The following is a 13,074-nucleotide window of genomic DNA, read 5'->3' on the forward strand; positions in this document are numbered from 1 at the left end:
CGCTACGTCCTTGAAATATACCACTAGACAGTCAGTCTGTTATAGCTGTACCAGTAACTGGCAAGTATGAACTCTCTGCCTTAAGTTCTTCTCTTACTGTATGGTACGCTATGAGAGAAACCATTATGTACAGGAAACCAATACCAGTTTGTACAAAATATTATATGAATTATTTATTATTTGAATTGGGATACATTGTTTACTTAATGAATGTTACTTGTTTATGTAGAGAGCGGTTTAGCTGTAATAAAACAAATACATTAAATCTTTTCTATTTCTGTCTTATCTGTATTTCGGTCTCTTTGTTTGACTTCTGGTTGCAGAATTATATTGATTATTTTGGATATACATCAGACACAGTACATAACAAATTTTCTTAAATAATAAAGTTAGTTACATAATTCATTTTTGCTGTCATTAAAACTTGAATTATTCTAACATAAATGAAACACTGAAGAACAGTAAACATTTTAATGAATATGTTGTGCATATATTTAGCAAAATGCTCATTTTTTTTGGTGACTAACAAGTTTATGGTCACCAAACTTTTTTTTTCCTGAGGTAAATATGATTCGAATTTGGATTTCGGTAAGTTGTATTCCATATTTTAACATACCTTCTGATGTTTATTCAGGTTTATTTTGTGCTGTAATTAGTAATGAAGCAGAGGAGATGATCACTTCCTCTTGAACTCCACATTAAACACTGCCAAAATGGCATTTGTTGTTTGAATTCTGTCATAAAATGGACAGAATTTGTAATCTGAGACTTTGTTTCATATCATAAGTAACAAAGCGCAAACCTTATTGCGATTTATTGGATGGGATGCGCGCTATATTGTTCTGTTCGTTTACTGAGAACAGGCTAGACTACACCGTAAAAAAAAAAAAAAAAATTTGAGTCAACTTAAAATAATTTGTTACCTGGCTGCCTTAAAATTTTAAGTTCAGTGAATTTAAAAAACGTTTATTCAACTTAAAATGTTAAGTTGTACTAAGTGACAACTTAGATACTTGAGTTGATTCAACTTAAATTTTTAAGGCAGCTGGGTTACTTGCTTTTACGTTTAATGAACACATCTAAATTGTCAGTACAACTTAACATTTCAAGTTGACTAAACTTGAGTTGACTAAACTTAAAATTTTAAGGCAGCAGGGTAACAAGTTATTTTAAGCTGACTCAACAAATTGTGTTTCTAGTAGTTATCACCTTACTTTCCCAGTTGATTGATTGCACAGATAATTGCAAACATTTTTTGTATTACAATTTTTCTAAAATGTTAGGTTTAAATATGCAAATGGCATTATTTAATGAAATACGTGCTAATTACATTTCTAGTACAAAAATCTAAACACTTGATCATTTATATATATAAACAAAATTCTTGTTTAATTTATATATATTTATATAAATTAAACAATAATTTATACATATTTAATTTATATATTATCTTAGGGGTTTTTTTCCACTAGTCTGAAAAAAACCCTTTATGAAAAACCAAAAAGCCCTAAATTTGACAGGTGTATGAAAAAACTGTTTTTGCCTGCAGTGTCTCTCCTTAAATATATCTACACTCTCTAAAATTAAAAAATAAAAAAGCACAATGTAGGCTATTGTATTAATATGAAGAAACTTTCCGTATTAATTTTTTACCATATTAATATTTTTATCTATCTTTCTTTTTATTTATTTATTCATTTACATTTACTTAAATGTAATTATTTTATTTCTTAAGGTGAGTTTCTTTATTTTAGGGGTGCCATTTGTTAAATAAACGAGCAACCAAATAAAAGCTGTAACTTTTTAACAAATCACTTTTTGTGTTATATTTGTGCTATCTGTATCCACCTTATTCATCAGTGCATAAGCAAGCTTATGGGCAAGACTTCTGGTTCATTAGCCACTATAGGAAAATATCAAGAAGAATATCAACAGTAGACATAAAACTCTTTGCACTACAAATCAGTGTGTTCATAATTAAGTAACACGTTAAAATAATACCATAACACCAACTTGCAATATCAAGCAACAATAAGCTAAAAATAGCTGGATATGGATGAGACCGGAAGCCAGACCCAAAAAATATACAAATGACCTCGCTCGCTCTTACGGGAAAAATAAGGTCATCTACTAAAAAATCTAAGTTTTGTCAGTGCTTCATCAGATGATGATTCTAACGGATTCGGAATACTGTCAAAGTGTTCCAGAGGCTTACTGTTGCCATGGTTACTTCTATTACGCTTTTAAGTTGCGAACATATTTTTGAAGACAACTGGAACTGGCAACCTAACTGGTACTCTAACTTTTGTGGTCACTAAAATGTTTTGAAACCCTTTTTGAAACACAGATTTAGACGGATTCTCAAAGATTTAACCCCCCACAATTCCCCCCAGCTGTCATACATGTCAAAACCACTCCAGCCAATCTTTGCCCTGCAAGGGCGGGTGATACCAAGACGCTTGTACCTCTGGTTATATTAGCAGAAGCGCACGACTGGTTGGCAAACCGCTGAGAAACCCTATTCAACACAAGCTGAGCGCAGCGTGCGCGCAGGTCGCAGGTGGAACGCGCAATTAGATGCTTAACCATGGGTGACCCTTTCAACAGCAGCAGCAGGGTGTTTAACCGAACCCCTCAGGATCATGTCACATTTGGAAATCTGGAGGACATTGACGTGACCGCGGACAGGAGCCCGGTCTTGAGGATCATGATCTCCGTGGTGTACATTCTCGTGTGCGCGATAGGCTTAATTGGGAACTCGCTCGTTCTTTTCATCATGAGAGTGAAACACTGCAAGCAGACCACCACTATTAATGTTTTCGTCATTAACTTAGCTGTCACAGACCTCCAGTTCGTCCTGACACTGCCGTTTTGGGCGGTGGATACCGCTATGGATTTCAGCTGGCCGTTTGGAGACGCCATGTGCAAGATCATACTGTCGGTCACCGTGATGAACATGTACGCCAGCGTCTTCTTCCTCACTGCTATGAGCATCACTAGATACTGCTCCGTGGCTTCAGCCACCAAGAACAGGATCCGTCCCCCAACACCAAGCTCTGTCAAATGGGTTTGCGCAATTTTGTGGGTCGTTGCTACCGTCGCCACCGCGCCAACGTCGATTTTCTCCACAGTGACCAACGTGGCTGGAGAGAAGCTCTGCTTACTGAAGTTTCCTGCTGGACATTACTGGCTAGCCTTTTATCATTTGCAAAAAATCCTGGTTGCTTTTGTCCTGCCCATGCTGATCCTGTCCGTGTCCTATTTGCTGCTTTTGAGATTTTTGAGAAAGAGAAATCTGAATAACGTTCATTCAAAGCGCAGGATTCAAGTCACCAAATCTATCACAGTTGTGGTTCTTTCATTCTTTCTTTGCTGGATGCCGAACCACGCAATTACATTTTGGGGTGTTTTGGTGAAGTTAAACGTGATTCACTGGGATGAGGCGTATTATGTTGTCCATACTTATGTATTTCCCGTTACTGTTTGCTTAGCGCATACTAATAGTTGCTTAAATCCGTTTATATATTGTCTTACGAGAAAGGCATTGAGAAAGAAACTGAAAAATTGTTTGTCAAATATTGCCCCTTGGTTATTAAAGAGGTCTTTTCAGAAATCTAGGAGGCATGCGTAAAGCGCGATGCGGCACAAATGCATCGATATTAAAGTTAGAAAATAATTTATATGCAAAATATGTATATATAATAGTGCTGTCAAACAATTCATCGCATCATAAATAAAAGTTTTTGTTTACATGTGTGTGTGTTGTGTATTTTTGTTGTGTATATATAAATACAGAGTATATATTTCGAAAATATTTATATGTATATATTTCTATTCATATAATTTATATTATTTATAAATATATGTAATATTTAAAGGTGACATTTTCCCTTAAATATATACATGCATGTGTGTGTATTTATATATACATAAATACACACACATACACACACACATATTATGTAAACAAAAACTTATTTTGGATGCGATTCATCGGCAGCACTAAACATTTTTTTATTTGTCTCTATTTTTTGACACATTTATTATACAACTATGTAATGTTAATATTGTTAATACCAATAATACATTATCATCACATTTAGTTGCATCAATAATTATTCTTTAGAGACCAGATGGAATTTATTAACTGATATTACAAAACCAATGAACGATTAAGCTGAAAATTATGGATCATTATGGGTATTTCTGTAATTTAAACAATGTAATCTTTTGTGAACTGAACTGAAAAATGAAAAAAAAAAATGTATGTTTGAAAATAGTCTGTCTTTTTTAAATACTAAAATATTGTAAAACAGAAGCTTATCTCCAGTTGTGAATGAAGTTGACATAATATGAATAAATCAATATTGATGTACTTCTGACCTTAATTTTACATGACTATGCTACATAGTGGGAGAAGTGTACATCAGGTGACAGAAAGGGAATATCTTGGACATCACAAGGATTCCTTGTACTCCGAAACCAATGAAAGAGATCAGCACCTGGACCTGGAAAAAAAAAAAAATATATATATATTCATCTTCAAAAAACTACTGAACATTAAAAAAGGCATTATTAACGAGCCAGCTGGCTCCAAAATAGCTTAATAATTATAAATCTATAGGACCATCAGATAAAACGGATCAGATATGGGTTAAGGACCAGAATTACGAATAAAAACACAAAACATATATTTTAATGGTTCAATATTGTAAGAATCTAAATTCATTGCACCACACACAGGCACTCAATAACACTCATCCTTAAAAAAGTTTTTTTTTTTTAATAAAAATACGCAAAATATACAATAAAAATAATTTATCCCAGCTGTGAACTTTTATATTTTACATTGCACATATCAGACTGTAAGAGATGTGATTCGACATACAAACAGGTTAACTGTCCGTAAAATATAAATAGATACTGCTTTAAATTTAGCCTTATACTGCTCTAAATGATTTTCCGTGAGCAGTGCACAAATTTTGTGACGCTTCAACGGGTGCCGCTGGTTAAATGGTGTTTATTATGGGAGTCACCTGACAGGGGCGCCAAAAAAGTGCGTCATAGAAACGCAGCGCGGCGCCTTCACCCTGTGTGAATTAAATCGGAGCTGGCAATGCCTGGATTTGATTTTCCAGCTATTTTTATTGTTTAATCTGTGAATGGCGCCTAAACAGGACCCTAAACCTAAATTTCAAGAAGGTAAGATACCCTACAAGAAAGCTTTGTTTCCGCTAACGGAGTCCTCAGTTGTTCGGTGTATGCTCTCATTCAGCCGTGCAGAGGAAGCGGGCGCTGGCACTGCACAATGGCGCGTGTACACAGCAAGATGTGCATTGAAAAGCAGTTTTAGCCGAGCAGTGCTAACTGCGTTGTGTAAATTGTGCAAATGTGTTTATTAGCAGTCAACCGCATGCACGACTGCACGTTAGTGCCACTGTTGTACAGTGTTTATACATGCACACAGCTGCGTGTTTCTGAAACAAAACATTAGCTCTTGTCTATGTAGCCCATTAGCTTCGAGCAGGCCTTGTTTACAGGAAGCTCCCATTATAACATTGAAGTCCTGGCGGGAATGGTTATACATTGCCATTCATAACACAGTGCTAGGAATGTCAGCTCAGAGCTGTTTTAAGATTATTTACGTCGCTAATGAGATGATAGAAGCTGCTTCAACTCATTAAACAACAACTAGCGAGGTCCGATTACTGAGCGAAGCGTTGTTTGGAATCGATTCTTTTTGAACCGCCTAAATGATTAGTTCATGAACAAATTGGTTCGATTGAACTACTTAGCGATTCATTGAACAAAAGATCGTGTAATGAGCTGATAATAGCATTCGGAGAGTTAATCGAGGATTTGACTGATACGACTAGTTAATGTTAACACATTTTTTTTATACAGACATGCAAAATCTGTTTAGTTGAATAAATAGCATTTTATTAAAACCTGACTTGTGCGTTGATTTTTAGTATTGTTTAATAGGAATGCTTATATATATATATATATATATATATATATATATATATATATATATATATATATATATATATATATATATATATATAATATTTTTATGAGCTGAATCATGTCTGTAGCAGGCAGAAAATTACAATAAACGCCATTATTAATGTGTTTTTAAATATTGTGTGTGTGTTCTGACTTATTTTGAACGCATTTGCTAAAAATACACACAATAAACATTATTTTCCTACCTGTGGACGTCATTACACATTGTTTCTGATGTATTTCAGGTGAACGAGTGCTGTGCTTTCATGGGCCATTGCTATACGAAGCTAAGGTATCTGTCTGAATCATCCATGCCATTTTGCATCCTTCAAAAGCCTGTTTGATTTATTTATTAGTAGCAATAACATTAGCAATAACACCAAAAAAGGAAATTTCCTTTTTTAGTGTAAATGTAGTCTGTGTTTGATGTAGGTAAGGATTTATGCCTTTGATATTGTTTCTGTATTAAGTTGAATAAAATAGGCACAGAATACATTTAACCATTTTTTTTACTTTCATGTGAATTAATTATTTTTAACTCCCGGTTGTGCTGTCTAAGTGTAATTTTAATGTTAAACATTATTTAAATTGTATTGTTTATCTAATAATTTTTCTGAAAAATGTTTTGGATGTTTATGCATGTTTTATGTCTTTCCTTGCAGTGTGTAAGAATCAATATCAAGGACAAACAAGTGAAATACTTTATTCATTACAGTGGATGGAATAAGAAGTAAGTCTGTATACAAGGTGCTGGTTTGAATGGTTGAAAATTCATTGGTAGTTAGGACAAAGTTAGCATCCCCTTTGTTATATACACTGGTAGTGTAAACAGTAAAATTTTTAATGTTTTTAAAAGTCTCTTCTGCTCATCAAGCATGTGTTTATTTGATCCAGAATACAGCAAAACAGTCACATTTTGAAATATTTTTACTATTTAAAATAACTTTCTATTTTTATATATTTTAAAATGTAATTTATTCCTTTGATCAAAGCTACATTTTCAGCATCATTACTCCAGTCTTCAGTGTCACATGATTCTTCAGAAATCTTTCTAATATGCTGTTCAAGAAACATTTGTTATTATTATTATTATTATTATTATTATTATCAGTATTTAAAACAGTTGAGTACCATTTTTTTCAGGATTCTTTGATGAATAGAAAGATTCAAAGATCAGTATTTATCTGAAATAAAAAAGCTTTTTTTTTTTTTTTTTTTTTATTATTATTATTATACACTATACCATTCAGAAGCTTGGAGTCAGTATAATTTTTTTTGTGATTTTTTTGGTAAAGAAATTATAGAAATTAATAGTTTTATTTAGCAAGGATGTTTTAAATTTATCAAAAGTGATGATAAAGACATTTATGATGTTACAAAATATTTCTATTTTAAATTAACGCTATTCTTCAGAAATTTCTTTTCATCCAAGAAACCTGAAAAAAAATTCTACTGGGCTGTTTTTTAACATAATAATAATAACAATAATAGTTTTTTTTTTTTTTTTTTTTTTTTTTTTTTTTTGGAGCAGCAAATCAGAATATTAGAATGATTTTTGAAGAATCATGTGACTGGAGTAATGATGCTAAAAATTCAGCTTTGAAATCACAGGAATAAATTGTATTTTAAAATATATTCAAATGGAAAAGTTATTTTGAATGGTAAAAATATTTAAAAAATGTATTGTTTTTGCTGTACTTTGGATCAAATGCAGGCTTGGTGAGCAGAAAAAACCCAAAACATTAAAAATCTTACTGTTCAAAAACTTTTGACTGGTAGTGTAAGTTGAAATGGTTAATGTAGTTTATGACAATTACCATGTTTTTTTTTTATACCAATTTGATCACTTCATACTAAGAATGTGTTTTCAATATATTTCTAGCTGGGACGAATGGGTTCCTGAAAGCCGTGTGCTCAAATATGTGGACAGTAATCTGCAGAAACAGAAAGAGCTTCAGAAGGCAAACCAGTGAGTAATGAAGTTTATAAACAAGTGACACAAAACAGATTTTTCAAAGAAATGAAATTAAATCTTTGATGTATGTTTGTCTTTTGATGATTTAATGCAAAATATTGTTTTGTTTTTTGCAGAGACCATTATGTTGAGGGAAGGATGAGGGGTGTCGCACCGAGCAAGAAAATCGCTGCTGTGCAGCAAAAAAATGTAGATGTGTGAGTGTTACTTTGTCAGCTTTTACTGTTGAAGTGCCCTCAAATGAACTCTGCTTTTTGCCTCATTGAGAATTTGTAAAATGAACTGTCAAAACTGCAAGCTCTTGTTTGCTGGTGCATATTTAACCGTGGGCATTCTGTTCATTTCACTAGAAAAACAAAGAACAAGAAGCAAAAGAGTAAGTTCCAATTCGCAGTACAAATACTGATGGATTTTGACCTGTCAAAGTAGTTTGATTGAACTTTCTGATTATAAATGTATTTAAATACCATTTAAAGAGTTTCACAGTTAGTTTACACATCTGTCATGTTGTTCTCCAAGTTGTATTTATCAAAAAGTAGTTGCAGATGTGGTATAATTCATACATTTGGTATGTAGTCATTGATTATTTACTGATAACAATCTCTTGTCTTGTTTGCCTCTCAGCACCAGGGGCTGGAGAGGGCACTAGCACTGGGGACATGCCTCACCCCCCACGCAAGAAGAGGGCACGTGTTGACCCAACTGTGGAGAGTGTATGTCAGTTTAAATTAAATGGTCCATATTTATGAGTTGGAAGTGAAAAAGGAGACTGTTTTTAACTGGTTTTGTGTGCAGGAGGAGACTTTCATTAACAGAGTAGAAGTGAAGGTAAAAATTCCTGAAGAGTTAAAACCGTGGCTGGTAGATGACTGGGACCTGATCACTAGACAGAAGCAGGTAACAGCAAACACCGTCCCTTTTGCAATCTAATCCAACTCCCTCATTGCACTTCATTCCACTGTACTGCATAGTAATAATGTTACTACAGAGTGCTGTTTAAATGATGAATGATTTTTCCTTCTGAACATTTGCAGAATTTATGTATATCTGAATAAACCGGTCTTACAATTAAATTGAGTTTTGAAATATAATTCTGCTTTCACATCATGTTGTAATTAACGTAATTGCTAGGTGACATTCTACTAGAAATGTCTTTAAAGGGGTCATCAGATGCAAAGTTCACTTTTGCATGTTGTTTGAACATTAATGTGTGTTGGCAGTGTACACATCTACCCTATAATGATAAAAATCAATGCAGTGGTTTTTAATGAATTTGTAAAGTAATATCCCCTTTTTCAAATCAAGCCCTTCTCAGATGCCTGTCAGTTTGGCGTCACACCAACAGAGGCCGCTCCCACGATAGTTGATTGACATGAGCGTCTTACCTCAGATCAGCTAACAGTCTCAGATTGAGCGATTGAGGTGTTGTGTTGCCGGATGTAATGATCATAGTGGCCATCATTTACTCCCAACATCTGAGCCGCTGAAGATGCAGTGGATTACGTTTGTTTGTGAATGGAGTGCGCCTCCCGATCTACATAAATGCGTCTATGTTGGCGCAAATCATTCGTGATCCAGCTTCACCTACAGCAGAAGTGAATATAATGTTTTTTTAAATAAATCTCTGCAATCACCTTTCCTAATAACATGCTAGTTAGCAAGTTTCGTGACTAAATGCGCTAATTTCGGCTAAAGTAAACAGGCTCGTCACTCCACAGAGAGAAGAGAGGGGCGGGTAAGCAGAGCTCATTTGCATTTAAAGGAACAATCCCTCAGAATGGGTTGATTTTTGCAGAGCTGATTTTGGCATGGTAAAAAGGGTGTTGTTTTACACAACCATTGAGAATTTTTAACAAAAGTATATTATAGACTTTTCATTAAAACCCTAAAGAATTATATCAACCTGTGGAAAATGGGCATATGATGACCGCTTTAAAATAAAACGAATTTGCAATTTGAGTAATTAAAGAATTAGTTTACTCCTGAGTTAAATTTCCTGATAACTTACTCACCCCCATGTCATCCAAGATATCTTTGTTTATTCAGTCAGAAAGGAATTGTTTTTATTTTCTCCATAGAGTGGATTTCAATGGGGATAAATGAGTTGAAGGTCCAAATTGCAGTTTCAGTGCAGCTTCAAAGTCATTCCGCCTACATCACACGTGACTTTTCCAACCTGACTACGTAATGCATGAAGTCGTGGATGCATAGCTAGTGCAAGACAAGCATTTATGATTAAAAGTATATACATTTTTATTTATTTATTTTAGAAAATGACCAATGATTTTACTAGATAAGACCCTTATTCCTCAGCTGGGATTGTGTAGAGCCCTTTGAAGCTGCATTGAAGCTATAATTTGGACCTTCAACCCCAATGAAGTCCACTATATGGAGAGAAATTAGGATTGTTTTCCTCAAATAACCTTCATTTCTTTTCGACTCAAGAAAGAAAGACATGAACATCTTGTGTGACACAGGAGTGGGGAAATTATTAGGAAATTTTAATTCAGGAGTGAACTAATTCGTTAATAGATGAAACTACAATCTATCAAGGAAGCAGTTATGCAAATGGCCTATTAGTAAACTCATAGATGTATTCAACTATGTGCTAGTCACAAAGTATTTTTTGTTAATAATTAAATTTTTAGATTACTGCATTATTCAGACATTAATGTTAGTCATTAGTTTTATGCATTATTATTGAATGGAAAATTACAAAGGTAACTACTGAACTACATTTTGCTGTTGAAACTGTTGAGTTTACAGCTTGTAATTACGAGTTCTATGAAGACGTGAACTTTTTACAAGTCGGAATCTTGTAATTATGCTTATTCTGACATGGTGTGAACATGTCCAAATGAGCACTGTGAAAATATTTGTGGTTTTATTTCTCTCTTGTTTAGCTTTTTCACTTGCCTGCAAAAAAGAATGTAGATGATGTCCTGGAGGACTATGCAAATTACAAGAAGTCAAGAGGAAACTCTGATAACAAGTATGTTTGTATGCCATATGTAAAAATCTTATCTGGTTGATATCACCATGAATGATTAATTTGTTGTGTAAATCATCCATTTAATTTGAAATGCCCTTTTTACAAAAATTCCCATGATGTAGAGAGAGTTTCTAAAGAGATACCCGATCTTTACTCAGGGAATTTGCCGTGAATGAGGTGGTTGCTGGAATCCGCGAGTACTTCAATGTCATGTTGGGCACTCAGCTCCTCTACAAATTTGAGAGGCCGCAATATGCAGAGATCCTAGCAAACCATCCAGATACATCCATGTCGAAGATCTACGGAGCGCCGCACCTACTTAGGCTTTTTGGTATGAACTTGAATGCAAATTGCATTTTGAAGCCCAGTTGTACCCTAAAAATCAAAGCAACCAGTCAATTTTAGATACTTAAAAACAAGAATGATCTTTAAATGTGATCTTTGAATGCTACAAACCTTTACTGGAAGGTGAATGTTCATCCATGCCCATGATCACGTCCTTTCCTGATAATTTACTCACCTTTATGTCATCCAAGATGTTCATGTTTTTCTTTCTTCAGTCGAAAAGAAATTAAGATTTTTGAAGAAAACATTCCAGGATTTTTCTCCATATGGTGGACTTCAATGGTACCTAATGGGATAAAGGTCCAAGTTGCAGTACAGCTTCAAAAAACTCTACACAATCCCAGCTGAGGAATAAGAGTCTTATCTAGTGAAATGACTGGTAATTTTCTTAAAAAAAAAAAATTCTATTCTTTTCAAGATAAGACCCTTATTACTCTGGGATCGTGTAGAGCCTTTTGAGGCTGCATTGAAACTGCAGTTTGGACCTTCAACCTGTTGGGCAGGTGAGAAATCCTGGTTAATTAATTAATTCCTTTTTTTTTTAAATGAACAAAAGACATGAACATCTTGGATGACATGGGGGTAAGTAAATTGTAAATTAACAGGGAGTTTTTATTCTGGAGGTGAGCTAATCCTTTAATTTAACAATGCAAAGGAAAAAAGTTTTAATGTTTTAATCGACATTATTAGTAATTTGGTGATCATAACATCTTTTGTGTCTTCTGACAGTGAGAATTGGAGCAATGCTGGCCTACACACCTCTGGATGAGAAGAGTCTGGCCCTGCTTCTCAGCTACCTGCAAGATTTTTTAAAGTAAGTACAATCTCATTTAATATTTTGATTTTGCTTTTAGAGTTTGAGTAACTTTCTGAGACTGTCAGGTTATTGGCAAGGCATTTTATTGATGATCTTGTACACTAGTTTTCAGTGAAGCTGGCCTAATGTCAAACTGTGCAGATTATGAAAACCACTTTTTAAAATGGATTTTATACATTGCAGGTAGTAACTGACTTTTATGTTCGATTTAGGTATTTGGTGAAGAATTCATCGTCTCTGTTTAGTGCAAGCGACTATGAGGTTGCACCTCCGGAATATCATCGCAAAGCTGTCTGAGGTCAAAGACAGTGAGGATGTTTGGTGCTATGTTCTGATCCTCATTTTATTTTTATTTTTTAAAATCCATTCAGTCAATTTTGTGGAAGATCTTAGTGCCCAAAACATCAGTCAATATTGATTCAGTACTCTAAGGGTGATGTCTGGTATTCCAGATAAGGATTAAATCTCTTTCAGAAAGCTGCTGGTAATTGCTCCCATTTTATTGATCCATTTTTTTTGGTTTATGTAACATTGATAAACACATCCTGGTCATGTATAGTTGAAATGCTGCATCATTTGTGTTTTTTGTTTTTGTTTTTTTCAAACATGTCAGTCAATAAATTCTCCTTCTCAGCTGTGACTGCGTTCTTTTTTAGCTACACACAGACAATTTTCATGGAAAAGCTCAATAGCTTTAATGATGAATCACATCATTATGTTAAGAAAAGTAAAGGTTATGTAGCAGTAGCAATAGCAATTCAATGGGTGTGCAGTTACATTAAAGCAGATGCTGTTGACCTTGGGTCACATTTGACAACTGCATAGCCTTTGAAGAGTTTGATTAAAAAATTCAAGTCTCGGTTTTAGTTATACGTTTGGGGGATTTCCAATTGTAACTTTTGAGTTGACTTATTTAAGAAATTAAAAGAATGTTAT

General features: G+C 34.1%; 2 protein-coding genes across 2 annotated transcripts; both read left to right on the top strand.

The window, feature by feature from the left end:
* Positions 1-2,522: 2,522 nt before the first annotated feature.
* On the top strand, positions 2,523-3,699 carry rxfp3.3a3 (relaxin family peptide receptor 3.3a3). The gene has a single exon (XM_051135506.1). It carries the CDS (start codon positions 2,588-2,590, stop codon positions 3,629-3,631), a length of 1,044 nt encoding a protein of 347 aa, XP_050991463.1. The 5' UTR covers positions 2,523-2,587; the 3' UTR covers positions 3,632-3,699.
* A 1,355-nt stretch (positions 3,700-5,054) lies between these two features.
* Positions 5,055-12,778, top strand: morf4l1 (mortality factor 4 like 1). The gene is made up of 12 exons (XM_051135794.1): positions 5,055-5,202; positions 6,255-6,301; positions 6,672-6,739; positions 7,892-7,978; positions 8,101-8,181; positions 8,335-8,360; positions 8,609-8,697; positions 8,780-8,881; positions 10,888-10,976; positions 11,135-11,307; positions 12,051-12,135; positions 12,351-12,778. Exons 1-12 carry the CDS (start codon positions 5,163-5,165, stop codon positions 12,433-12,435), a joined length of 972 nt encoding a protein of 323 aa, XP_050991751.1. The 5' UTR covers positions 5,055-5,162; the 3' UTR covers positions 12,436-12,778.
* Positions 12,779-13,074: the final 296 nt, after the last annotated feature.

The sequence above is a fragment of the Labeo rohita genome, chromosome 18 (genome assembly GCF_022985175.1).
Source record: "Labeo rohita strain BAU-BD-2019 chromosome 18, IGBB_LRoh.1.0, whole genome shotgun sequence".
NCBI classification, from domain to species: Eukaryota; Metazoa; Chordata; class Actinopteri; order Cypriniformes; family Cyprinidae; genus Labeo; species Labeo rohita.

What these genes read in the sequence shown, in the direction of transcription:
- rxfp3.3a3 (XM_051135506.1), top strand. Translation starts at nt 2,588, where the DNA reads ATGGGTGACCCTTTCAACAGCAGCAGCAGGGTGTTTAACCGAACCCCT.
- morf4l1 (XM_051135794.1), top strand. Translation starts at nt 5,163, where the DNA reads ATGGCGCCTAAACAGGACCCTAAACCTAAATTTCAAGAAG. An exon ending in CATTGCTATACGAAGCTAAG is followed by an intron (nt 6,302 to 6,671) that starts GTATCTGTCTGA and finishes CTTTCCTTGCAG; the next exon opens with TGTGTAAGAATCAATATCAA. An exon ending in TACAGTGGATGGAATAAGAA is followed by an intron (nt 6,740 to 7,891) that starts GTAAGTCTGTAT and finishes ATATATTTCTAG; the next exon opens with CTGGGACGAATGGGTTCCTG.